The sequence below is a fragment of the Thalassophryne amazonica genome, chromosome 18 (genome assembly GCF_902500255.1).
Source record: "Thalassophryne amazonica chromosome 18, fThaAma1.1, whole genome shotgun sequence".
NCBI lineage: Eukaryota > Metazoa > Chordata > Actinopteri > Batrachoidiformes > Batrachoididae > Thalassophryne > Thalassophryne amazonica.
The window spans coordinates 50,514,495-50,528,285 of record NC_047120.1 but is presented as its reverse complement, the minus strand read 5'-3'; the positions used below and the strand labels follow the sequence as shown (position 1 = coordinate 50,528,285).

General features: G+C 39.8%; 1 protein-coding gene across 1 annotated transcript in view; it reads right to left on the bottom strand.

The window, feature by feature from the left end:
* Positions 1-13,791, bottom strand: part of lrp2b (low density lipoprotein receptor-related protein 2b) — a 95,878-nt gene that overhangs the window by 14,073 nt on the left and 68,014 nt on the right. Inside the window, 15 exon segments of the mRNA XM_034193473.1 lie at positions 2,990-3,109; positions 3,257-3,439; positions 3,597-3,817; positions 4,035-4,163; positions 4,289-4,454; positions 4,567-4,710; positions 6,079-6,204; positions 6,682-6,813; positions 7,690-7,818; positions 10,005-10,127; positions 10,428-10,565; positions 10,746-10,862; positions 10,960-11,076; positions 11,369-11,488; positions 13,625-13,753. Coding sequence (XP_034049364.1) covers positions 2,990-3,109; positions 3,257-3,439; positions 3,597-3,817; positions 4,035-4,163; positions 4,289-4,454; positions 4,567-4,710; positions 6,079-6,204; positions 6,682-6,813; positions 7,690-7,818; positions 10,005-10,127; positions 10,428-10,565; positions 10,746-10,862; positions 10,960-11,076; positions 11,369-11,488; positions 13,625-13,753 — 2,094 coding nt within the window.

The window sequence follows — 13,791 nt, the reverse complement described above, 5'->3', positions numbered from 1 at the left end:
CACCACAGCCTCAGTGAAACAGTGAAGTGTGAAAAACTGATTCAGAAAGTTTTTTCATCCAGAATTCATCTTTCTTTTCATTCATCTTTAAAAGAGCAGGTTTACTCCTTTACTTCTTCCAGAATTATTTTTTTTTTCATTTTCTTTTTATTACTGTTGTTTATGCACCAATGACACCAGATCAAATTACTTGTATGTGAGAACTTACTTGGCAATAAATTTGATTCTGATTTGACAATCAAATCAGTCCAGATTTAGCTCTTGTTCAAACAAGACAATTAGGAGTTATATTGTTTTGTTTTTTTTAAATAAGTATACAATTCCACTCAAAAATGTTGAAAAAAAAAAAGCTGAACTGTCAACATGACAGTAAAAACTCTGCCTGGACTCTTACTGGATTAAAGGTACAGTGTGTCATTTTTAAAGAAGAGAGCAAATGTTATGTCCATCAAATATTAATGTGTTTTTAAACTTTTCAAAGAAATTTATTTTCTTAGCATAGACAGAAAAATACAAAAAAGAACTTTGATATTACAACGTAAGTGTAAATTTTTTGTCTATTATTCTTGCTTTCAGTGCATCTAAAACCAGTCAAAATGACTCGCAACGCGTGCCGCCTCAGGTGATAATTACCAACAGCATCGCTATACTAAAAATGTCTGGGGAGAACCCTGTATCATGTGTGCACGAGACCGCTGTATGTAGTGTGCGTTCGTAACATCTTCTTGCGAGATGCTGTGGCAGGAAACATTAGATAACGAACATTGCATTGATTAACACTCCTTTTGAAGAATATATTGAACAGAATGTCTTTTCTAAAACCTCCGAAACCGGGCCAGATACCAGGGAAAACACCAGTCAAACGCAAAGCATCAAGCCCTGCAAGTGTAGAACCTTCAAAAAAAAAGAGGTATGAAGAGAAAGGAAGAGAGAGGAAGTTTGTGAGTAGCTGGACACAGGATTATCCGTGGCTGGGGCACAAGGAAGAGGACAACACAATATACTGCCATGTCTGTCGGGATCCTTCAATGACCAGTAAGTCATTTTTAATGTTGAAATAAAAGAATTTGATTTGCTTTATCAAAAAACATACTGGCAAATGATCGTGCATTGAACAGTGATGAATTCAGAAAACACACAGGAGAGAAGCAGATGCATATTGGCATTTACCAATTACTTAATTTTTGTCCCACAATTATGAACAACCGCAGGAGAGAAACATTATGAGCTATGTCTTGGTTAACAGATTATAAGGCTAGAGGCTATGCATGCAATATGTAATAAAATTTATTTATTGGAAATTCAATTTTACCACCCACACAGGAGAGAAGCAATTTATGAAAAAGTGTAATTTCAGTACTTCCACAGTAGCATGTCCCCAGACACCCCTAGGTGACACGCGCCATTGGTGTATGTATCGCATGCCTTAGGCACGCTTCACGCGGCTTGCGCCTGTGGTGCTCACTTGTCCGGACAACCAGCTTTTCCTATAAGACAAGTAAACCGCCAGGGTTACTTGTCCTATGGACAGGTACACTAAAAAGCTTAATGTCAATGCCTGTACATCATTTTTAGATTGGTTTCTGTGTCTATCACTTTAAAGGGAAAGGATCTGCACATAAACAACCAGGGCAGCCAAACACATGACTTAACCATCTCACTAGTGGACCTTCTTGCATTTGTAGAGAAGCTGGACTGGGTTGCTTGACACGAGGATGTTTCGCTTCAAATCGCAGAAGCTTCCTCAGCTAAAATTCTTGCTCTGGTAGTCTGACTTCTGTCTTGACTCTTGTAGAGAAGAATAAACAGAAGCCAACAAAAGCTGGAGTTTTAAACCTAACCAAACCCCTCCTACCGAGAGGCAGACTGCTATAGGCTAGTGACTAAACAATGGCACCTATTGTGCTCTAGTTAGCACCCTCCTAATGACAGGGCAGCTGTCCCTCCTAATGATGGGATGGATGCCTTTCCTGATTGCTCCCTTGATGACTCTCCTGATGACGTGATAGACTCATTACCATGAACAAAAGACTGAAACTCCTTTGACCTGAGTACCCCATTGTAAACAGGGGATAAAGCGTGTCTCAGACCCCCTCCCCGATTAAGGCTGGGTTTCAAACGTTTCACAAAGAATGCCTCCTTGACCCCTCTCTCAAACCATTTCTTCTCTCTGGCTAATATTTTAACTTCCTTGTCCTCAAACGTGTGGTTAGTGTCTTTAAGGTGGAGATGAACTGCAGACTGAGGTCCACTGATGCCCTCTCTGCAGTGCTGGTATAGCCTTTTGTGTAAAGGTTGCATAGTCTCACCTATGTAGTGTTCTTGCATTTGTGTTGAAACACATTTTTTAACCAGAAACAAAAGGATGTATTTGTTGCAAGTGTGCAAAAATCCAGTTGTGCATTCTGTTTTTTAAGTAACTACTACCTAGATTGAAAGTGCTAAGACAGCACAGCAATGACACAATCACATTTCATAGTACCAGGCATGTCAAGAAAATGATGTTACACTGGGTTTTAAATAGTTAGGTTCATTACAAAAATATTAAGAAGAATAAAATAAAATAAAATGAAAAACCCAACAACTCATTTTCAGCTATTTTCCTATATAGTAGCATTTGGCAGAATTTTTGCCTTGACATCTGAAATTGATCACTGACCAATTGTATACAAAATCAAATGATTTCAACCCCAACTGTAGGCATAATGTACCTGTCAAGTATGACAAAAATGAGATTAGGCATTCTTAAAACAACCTCACCATTCCACTGTGTTTCCTCTCATTCACACACATGCTCATTGTTACGCTGAGTAACTTTCATTCCCCTTCTCTCCAGGGCATACCTTCACCTTTTCAGAGTCATCTCAGCCTGCTCCCTACTCTCAGTACAGATGACAATGTCATCTGTAAACATCATAGTCCATGGAGACTACTTTATGACACTATTTTTATGATACTATTCTGGAAAACATTTATTTATTTATGTTACCAGCATCGCATTCAGTGCTGCTTCCAGGAATGAAGGTGGTGCCCTCAGGGCAGGCACATGTATAACCCCCTGGTCGGAGCAAACACAGGTGGCTGCAGGTTCCCTTACATGGATTCTTTACTACAGAAACAACAAGAGATGCTTCATTTAATTTTTAAAAAGCTATATTATATAGATTTTGGAGAATAATATACAGGCTGTCAGGCATCTTAAAAACAGATTAACACATCAGTACTGTATATGAAAGTAAGAGAGCATGCAGTTTACTGGTGACGGAGTTGTATCTCTGGTGCTGGCGCACGGAGACCTGAGTCAGCCAGGGTCCAGCAGTTAGCAGCTTGACCTTTTTACTGCGACCGAATTTGTCCTGCCGGAAGACCTCGCCTTTTTCTTGACTGCTCCAATAAACATGGTCCTCGAACACGCTCACACTGAAGGGGTTTTGCACATCTGCATAACAACATGTCAGATTTAGAAAAGAACATGTAAAATCCAAAGTGAGTGGTTGCTGAACAGTCCAGTCACAGGTGGACATACATACCCACACACATCTGACATTTACATACAAGATTCAGGCTTTTTGATGAGTTTCTTTCTTAATCCTCACCTATATGGATGGCAATCTTGCGTTGCTTTCCTGAAGGCAGCACAGACTCAATGCGGCTCTCCTTTGAGTCGGACCAGTAGAGTCGGTCTCCATTGGTGTAGTCTATTGAAAGACCAGTGGGCCAGCCCAAGTTTTCTGAAACAAGGACTTTCCTCTGTTGACTGTCCATCCAGGAACACTCAATTTTTGGACTGTCACCACGGTCTGCCCAGTACAACATTCTGTAAAAGAAAAAAGATAGGATAAGTTCATGGTTTTGATAGATAGTTTAATTGGTTCATATAAATACAACAGCACATCTGATGTTATTAAATAACATTAAAATAGCAAATAACATGAACATTTACAAGTATAAAGTAAGTAAGACGAAACTAAAAAACAAAACAAAATTGATAAATTCAACCTTGGCTACAATAATCCAAAAGCAATGTGTCTTACCCCAGCCGTGGGTTGACAGCTACAGCAGATGGGTGGCCGAGGTCGGTCTTGATGATATGCTTTCTGTACCGTCCATCCAGGAAAGACACCTCTAACCTATTCAAAGTGGAGTCTGCCCAGTACAGGTTCCTATAGACAGAGCAGAAAACAAATACCACCAGCCACAAACACATCATTAAACAAGTGTTAAATTGCAATGTATGTATTTGAGCTTTAAATTTGTGGAAAAACCAGAGTTGTAAGTGCAACCACACCTGCCCACCCAGTCCACAGCAATGCCATCTGGTTTGGTGATGTAGCGAATGCCGAGGTCAACAGCAAACCCGATGTTGTTGCTGCCATCATCCAGTTTAGGTAAGAAAGCTCTTTTAATGGCACCATGGTTGGAGTCTTTACTCGCCACAGTGAAGTACACCATACCTGAAACACAGCAGCCAAGTTTCTATGATTAAAGTTTGGCTTTACTGGATATTCAAAATGAAGAGACACTAATCTTTCTTGTAGTAAATAGTATCATGTATGTCGGTCCTACTGTAGCCAGTGTTGTTGTAGTCCCAGTCATAGTCCAGGGCCATGATGCGCTCTTCCTCCTCGATGAAGTCATTGTATGTGTTCTTCTGCAGGTTGAACCTCCGGATACGAATGTTCTCTGGGAGAAGCAGCAGTGGAGCCGATCCTGAGGTAGACATTAACATTTATTTACAGTTTTGTTCTATGAGTGACGAACACTAAATAAGTGAAGAGAGACTCATATTACTTTTGAAGGATATTTCTATAATGAGGCAGAGAATGGCAAATATCAATAGAAGCCTTCCTGCTGTCGAACAATGAATTGAGAACCCTGGGTTGCTAATTCAGAAAACAATCAGGCCAGTTTAGATCTGGGAGCATGTACTGGTGTCACGTGTCACCCCATCCACCACATGGCAGAACTGCGTTGGGTCTGGGATGACAACCAATACATCTCCATCTCTTGAAAGTAACCATCTATCTGCCACAGACAGGTGAAACGTGGGCATTCCCTTGGTGTTTTCCTACTGATTGGGTCCTCAACAGCTGGGTGCAGGATTGTGCCCAGAGAAGCAAGCCACGTGTCCAAAATGTCATAGCTGATGTTCCCTCACAGTGCGAGCAATAGTCCTCCCTAAGTAATCATTTGTCCAACACAAAGTCATTCCAGTGGTACCCAAGGATCCTTTCAAGTGACCTGGTACCAAAGACACCCGGTTGTCACCTTTGGTTACTCATTAGCATCCGTCTTGCAATGTTATCATAATATATAATGAATAATATTAGTCAAAACTCAAGTGTCAAAGATGAATCATTGCTTGTCTTCAAAACACAGACACAGAGGTGATGTACCTTAAAATAAACCTATTTTTGTGATGCTGCTTATATACAACAGTGAAAGGTAGCAGTCAGTGGAGGGCACGTACAGTAATGCACGGTATCTACAACTACAATCCTACAGTCACATTAGCTACAAGTAACAGCAAAGCAACGAATTGTCATTCACTTTCCATCAGAGTGGGCATTTTGCAGCGACAAGAGACAACAGTCGCTCTGCCGCCAGCTAAGTGGTGCAAAAATACACCACACGTCTATTTTATGCAAATGCTGAGCGACATGACACAGCAACTGCCAATCTGAGTGAATAGACGGCGTGACATCAGCTGGTTGTTCTCTTATGTATTTTCTAAAAGTAGCAAGAAATAAACACTTCTAAATCTAGCAACGTTGTTTTTGTAACCAGAGAGCACGTCTGGAGGGATTTACAAGACATCTTACGGAGATGTTAGCACGTACACCCCGGGAACGCCCATCAAGTGACAAAGCTAACTGCTTGTCACCTTCATTTGTAGCTAATAGGACCACAGGGTAAGGAAGAGGTTGGTCATTGTCATGTCTGAAGGTTCTTGAAATGGAGCAACATCTCCACCTGGTGGGCATTTATCATTACTGTAGGAATAATGGAATGAAGCTGGTACAGAATTGTGCCAACAGCACTAGAATATATATAAAATAGATCAAACAAGTTTCTCACCTTCAGCTTCACACATGTTGCCATTGCCCACTTTTCGGTAGCCGGGGGCACATGCACAGTAGTAGCTGCCTTTGGTGTTCTCGCAGATCTGAGGGCATATACCGAATTCCTCACACTCATTGATATCTGAAAGCATGACACAGGGAGACAAGAGAGCAAAGATAACTTCAAAAAAGGAGGAGACACACAACTTCAACTGTAATCAAATTACAGATGCGTTTAATATAAAGAACATGTGACATGCTGTGTTACTCTTTCCTCATGTGTTCACAACTGTATGAACATCATTAAAAACAATTGAAAAAAAAGCTGTAAAATCTTGGCCCAGTAATTTATTTCCTCAAGTTATGGCTTGCTGTGAATACAATTGATCATTTAATACATACACAAGAAACTAAAGCCAGCTTTATTCATAAACATCGACAACAACTGATTTATCAGAGTTATGCATCAATCTAATGAGCTAATGTACAAGACACACATGTTCATGTTGCACTGCACATCTTGCTGCTTATATACACACACAAAGATGGAAAACCAGCAGTGATGGAAATAATTTCAGTTGATATAAAGGGTAAAACGTGCGCAGGTGTGTATATTTACCCTGACAGTAGAAGGTGTTGTCTGGGTTCACTGTGTAGCCGGAATTGCAGGTGCAGATGAAGCCAGAAACATTCAGGTTGATGCAATTCTGCTCACACAGTTTTTCCTCACAACTGCGATTTTTGCCAAATTCTGAAGCCAGAAAACACAGAGCAGATTGTACCAACAATTTTGATTGATCTGGTTCATCAAAATTAACCACCAACGACTCATTTAATCCACTTATATGTTCTTTTAACTCTGTGAGTTACAAGATGACAGTATTTATTATGTCCTTGGTGGACGTAATAAAATCACCGGCGTTTATTTATTTGTCTGTCTGTCTGTTAGCAGGATTACATCAAAACTACTGCACTGATTTTGACGAAATTTTTTACCACAGATAGATATTATGCCATGGAAGAATCCATTGAATTTTGGAGGTGATCCAGAGCCAGATTCTGGATCAAGAATTCACTTTATATAGAGGATTACATGAAAACTACTTCATGGATTCTCACCAAGTTTGCACCACAGATAAGTCTTATAGCACAGGTAAGTCAGATAATGGCATGGAAAAAGCATGGAAAACTCCACTCAGTTTTGGAGGTGACCTGGATCTGTATCACCTCCCTAAACTGGCCAATGGCCGGATCTGGATCCGGGCATTGGGGCATAGTGTCCGAAACTTGACTGCATCACAAATATGTGATGCATTTCATGATAGTATCACAAAGGAAAAAGCAAAACGTGAAATTGGGCTGCCTATTCACCCTCTCATCTCCATATTTAATGTCTGATGCTGACACTGTTACTAGCATTGGGCATAAGTTACACAAATCTAAAATAAACCATTTCAGACCATTTCTCCAAGCACAGATGCAGAATTGTGGGACTTTGATGATATTTAATTGAGGTTATCCAGAATGATGTGTGCTTCTGACATAGTAGTTGCTGCATATGCATTTGTCAATATGAAATAAAACTTGCTAATAAAGGACTAAATGTAGCGTGGTGTCTGTCACTCACGGCAGCCTATTTCATCGCTGAGGTCTCCACAGTTGTCATTGTGGTCACATACGTAGGGCAGGGCTATACAGTGCCCGTTGGTGCATTTAAACTCATCCAGTGTGCACGGGCGCTGTGTGGGCTCCCGGCCTGTAAACACAAGGTACAAATATGCCGTTAGTTCATTATACAGAAAAAGATGGAATGAGCAGAGAAACTTTACATAAAAATATGATCTCCTCCACAAGTCCAAGACTGAACCCAGATGATTTCTCAAGTACTGGCATTAAAACTAGAAAGGCACTCAGTGTAGCACACACCCCCAATTAGGCCCCACAATACCTTTTAATTTACATCAAGCCCCAAATGAAATTATAATCCTTGGTTCACATTATTGGACTAACTCTGCCCCAAAATACATTTTTAACCACCCCTGGATCATTATTTGAATCTGGATGAAAGTACAACCATTAAGACACACTTATTGGATCCTGAAACTTGCTTTTAACCGTGATTGCTCACCTCTGTTTGTTTCTGATTCTTGGTTGTGACCAGTGATGCCGGTAACGCGTTACTCTAATCTAACCGATTTTTTTTGTAACGAGTAATCTAACGCGGTAATCTTTCCAAATGAGTAATCAGATTAAAGTTACTTCTCCAAGTCACTGTGCGTTACTATTATTTTTGCATTGTGGGTCGACAGCAGCATTAAACTTGGTCCGTGGGCAGGAGGTCGGGGTTCGACTGAACTGCCCACTTTAAGTGAGCTGTGAGCTTTTTATCAGCTACGACTCGTCCTCACCTCTTAAAGCGCGGTGAAAACAGCACACCTGCACTGAGCTTTACAAAGTCATTTTTATGCTTTATTTTCTCCTTTATTTAGAATTCTGAGCTGAGCTGCTCCGTATCGTCTCGTTAAAAACAGCTGATCCTCCGCGACGTGTCAACAACTAACACTATTTTCCACTCAAATGTACCTAAACTCTGAGGACCACATGATGTGAAAACACAATAAAACTTTCTTACCTGTAAATCTGGTCATGTTTTCTGCATAAATAAATGTTATCCATTCTTTGTGCTCAAACGCCAAAGCAGGGGCGAATCCAGATGGAATGGGGGCGTGGGGCAAGGATGTGCCCCCGTCCCCCACAACATCCCTAGATTAAAGGTCCAGTAAGATGTTTTTTTACTACAACTACTAATACTACTTAAAATAATAATAATTTTGACAAGTAAAATGTTTATAGAGAATTTAAATGTTAGAAAAATGTTTTAATAGTTAATTTAATAGTTACATTTATAAACAATGTAGGTTAGAAATGGCAAGTTTTACTGTTACAGTGCTGTCAACAGTTAAATATGAGGTCAAGAAAGATTATTTTACTTTTTATAAAACAAGTATTTATTTTCATTGAAGTCAAGAAAGGGTGACTATAAAGTGAGTTTTGGCAAAACAGGTATCATTGTCATCTTGAGGTGGCAGAGGGTTGTTGTCGACAGCTGGGGAAAGTAACTAAAAAAGTAACTAGTAATCTAACAGTTACTTTTACAATTGAGTAATCAGCAAAGTAACTAAGTTACTTATTCAAGGAGTAATCAGTAATTGGATTACTTTATCAAAGTAACTGTGGCAACACTGGTTGTGACATAACATAACCTCCTTGGTGGAAACAAATATGGGAAAAAAAAACTAATTGCTTAATTTAGAAATGTGAAAAAAAATCTACAAGCTGCCACTAACATATAGTAGTAGTACTAGTAGTGCTAATTCCACATGAAGACACATTGTATGACAGTAATAATATTTTTGCACTGAAGTGACGATGCTTCCTCATAGCTAGCTAAGGCGGTCCCTGTTGTGAACTATAATCTCCTGCCAAAGTAATTTGCTCTGATTGATGTTTAAGCTGATTGTGGAATGAATCCACAATAAAAGACATTTGTCTTGCCCTTTTAATGCTGTGGTTTCAGGCTTCCTGCACTGATGTCATTATGGAATTTCCTTTCTCACTGGCCTTAGAGAGGAAAGTTCAAAAGGCATTAGTGCTCTGTGTAATCTGCGCCGATCCCACAAACTCACTAAAGCTCAATTTATTACAAATCTGGTTAAGGCTATATTTAAAAAAAAGAAGACAAATGTTATTTAATTTAAAAAGCATAAAACTAATAGTAATTTAATTCAGTTACCAAACTAGTATAAAATTTCATCAATAATATCCCGGTAGATGAATTTAGCTTTACCTTCTTTGGATTTAAAAAAAATGTTCTACTATAGTAGTGAGTATATTTATGACAACTTTGATAAAGCACTTGGTTTGTAATGTGTGACATCTTACAGACTTCTTCCGCCTCGTCACTATTGTCTCCACAGTCATCCTTCAGGTTGCACATCAGACTGGCATAGATACAGAAGCCATTTTTGCAGCGAAACCTGGACGGCATCTCACATTTGATGTTCCCTGGTCAAACACGCACAAATACATTTGAGATCTGGGTTTAAGAGTGTTGAATATTTCAAACATATAGCATATATAGCTTTTTTAATATCATTGTCTATTTTGTGGCAGCAATTAATGTCTTTATAATGTAGATTTAAACACTAAAAAAATAGAAACTATGGCTCAACTTAATGAAGTGATTGAATTAATACTGTTCAAATTAGGTTGTTGAGGTTGCTCCAGATTGACTTCACAAGGAATATTTGTGGCAAAATGTTAAATTCATTAGGACAAACTTAATTCAAAAATGATGAGCCTCACAGCATAAGGAGAGCTGTTCGTCAGAGCGGTCTCCACAGTCATCAAACCCGTCACACACCCAGGTCTGGCTCACACACAGATGGTTCTCACACTGGAACTGGTGCTGGGGGCACCAGCGGCCTCCTGGGTAACGGGTAGCTGGCGGGAAAATGAGAAATGCTGAGAAAACGTGCTGACCATCTCTTTCCTGTGATCTGATCAATATTTGTTCTTCTGACTCTTTCAGGTGTAATAAACCTTCACACGCAGTGGGAGCTGCAAAGAGAAACCAGTCTGCTGCTCCAACTGAAACCAGCAATGATTGTGATGTTTACTTACGACAACTGGTCTCGTCGGACAGATCTTTACAATCACCCCGGCCGTCGCACTGCAGAGCGGAGGGGATACAGTGGCCCGAGTCACACTGGAACATACCTGGCCGACACGTGTATAATTCTGGAATACAGCCAACAGGTTACTGTGTGCACATCTGAGCATCTCATAGAAATAAGGACATCTGGAAAACACGAGTTTGCTTGCAGCGATTTCTCACCACAGTCTCGTTCGTCGGAGTTGTCCCCACAGTCGTTGTTGTGGTTGCACACCCAGCTCCCAGGGATACATTGTTCATTATCACATCTGTACTCACTCTCAGAACAAGGCCTGGGCGCTGTGGACCACAATCATAAAAACTCATTGTATAAAGCAGTTTCAGATCATGACAAGCCGCGACTGATCAGAACTGTGATGTGATGATCAGTGTTGTTTGTTTGGTTTGGATTTAAAGATCAGTGTTGTGCTGTTAAAATGAACAGATGTGGACGGACTGGTGGCTTGTCCACGGTGTACCCGACCTCTCACTCAACAGCTGATGGGATAGGCTCCAGCCCCTCCCTCGCCCCTTAACTGGAATAAGCAGCTTTAGAAAATGGATGGGTGGATATACCATACTCAAAACTCACCGCAGTTCCTCTCATCGGAGCCATCACCACAGTCATTATTGCCGTCACACCACCAGCGGATCGGAACACAACGGTGGTTGTCACAGCGGAAGTCTCCCAGAGGATCACAGGTCAGCTCATCTGTTGAAAGGGCAAACATAAGAAAGACAGGGCTATAGTTTGTTTTGTCATTTTATTATTTTTTAAGATATCCAATGTGCCCACTGTCAACAATAAAATCAGCAAAAAAAGAAAGAAAGAAAAAATACATTTCATGTCAAAACACAAACTCAAAAAAGGTTGTTTTCAACTCTTAATTATTAAATGGAGAAGAAGTAAGAAGTAGACAGCTGTGTGTTGTCAAACTTGTTAAGTCCTTTAGGTCTGTTGTTAGGTCCTTTAGACCTGAGATTTGTGATAGAATCAACATATTCTAACAGAATTTTTAATTTAAAACACTGTAGGATGTATGGAGACATGTGCCCAGCTAACATAGCGATTTGGTAATGTTATATATTGGTTATATTTAGGTTATAGTTATCAGAAATGTTTCTAGGATGTTTTTCTAACGCTATTTCCCGTTACATATTGAGAAGTCATGTTTATAGTTGAGGGAAATTTTATTATTTCTACTATCACTTTCTTTCTTACTCAAAATTTCTTTCAATGACTAAACTATGACTTTAGTTAACATTACCAGAATGTTCTGGGAATGTTTGGATGAAATACATCTTTAGGTGACTTTATGTAACATTACATGATTGTTCTGGGAACCATAAAGAAACTTTCCTTAAAAATTATTTGAGAGAGCAATTAACTTTTAGTCTTCAACTTAGAGGTCATATTTTTGTAAAACATTGGTCAAATGACATAAATATAAGCAAAGCAAAGCTTAAAAGATGACCTGTCAAATAATATAATTTACCGTAGAATTGTAAATGTAATGGATCAGCACCCCACACAATTGTTGTTTTTGTTGTTGTTGTTTGATTCCTTTGAATTGTTGATAAAAATGAAAACCACAAATAAACAGTAAAAAAACTATTTGAGAATGTTCAAATGGTCTAACGTTCTCAAAACGTTTGTGCTAACATTACTGTCAAACATTCTAGGAACAAAAATAATCCTTCCTTAAAAACATTCTCAGGATGTTAGGTCTAATGTTTTCAAAACCTTTTTGCTATTTATCAAACGTTATGGCAACCAAAAAGAAACTTTTCTTAAAAATGTTCTGAGAACTTCACAGCTAATGTTTTGATAACATTTGACAAATGTTTTTATGTTTTGGGAGCTTTATTTTGTTAGCTGAACGATCGCTGGACAAAGGTGTTTGCCAATGCAGAAGAAAGAAGGTCCAAGTCTTTAGGGTCATAGTGCTTCCTGTTATAATGTATGGTTGTGAGACTTGGATGCTAAGTGACCTAAGATGACTACTAGATGTCTTTGCTACTGGGTCTCTTTGGAGGATCTGTGGGTACAACTGGAATGAGTTTTCTCAAATGAATTGGTAGTTAGGGAGACTCATGTGAGGAGTATCACTTGTATTATGAGTGAAAGTTTTGGCCATGTGGCGTTTCTCTGGGCATGACCCAGCACACAGGTGCTTCAGTGTTGAGGACCCCTAGCAGTTGGAGAAGGCCAAGGACACACCCACATTTCATCTGGTTGCAGCAGAAGGATACCTTTGAGGGATGAGAATTGACCGGTTGTCTATAGGCGGTTGCTATCTAAGACCCAGGCCAGTTCCATGCTGTGTTGAATGCGGCAACCAGAAGCATCACATACTCCCAAACTCGATTTGACATGGTTGGGGTAGTTTGGAGGAAGTACTTTATGCGCTCTGATGGGCTTCATTCTGCTTACCCTGCTCATCGGTGAATAGTAAGGGTATTGTTTTCGCTGATGTGTGTCTGTGTGACTGTGGTCAAGATAACTCAAAAATGGCTGGATGGATTTCCTTCAAATGTATTACTTAGATATGTAGAGGTGATTTGATTTTGGAGTCGTTTGATCAAAGGTCAAGGAAAACTGTCTGAAAAATACCTTTTTGTATATCTCAACAATATATCTCTAACATTATTATTATTACTTTAAATAAGTAGGCTTGACATAGTTTTGACTGGTGTTAGACAACCAGGATGGTCCTGACTTCTGCTGTACACACACACACACACACACACACACACACACACACACACACACACACACACACACACACACACACACACACACACACACACACACACACACACACACACACACACACACAATACTGACGGCAATTCTCTTCGTCACTATTGTCAAGGCAGTCATTGTCGCCGTCACATCGTGCCCACTGGGGAATACAGCGGTAGTTGGTTTTACAGGAGAACTCAGTGTCTTCATCACATTTGTGGTCTGGACCCCCTAGAGGCCGGGGGGAGAGAGAGAGAGAGAGAGAGAGA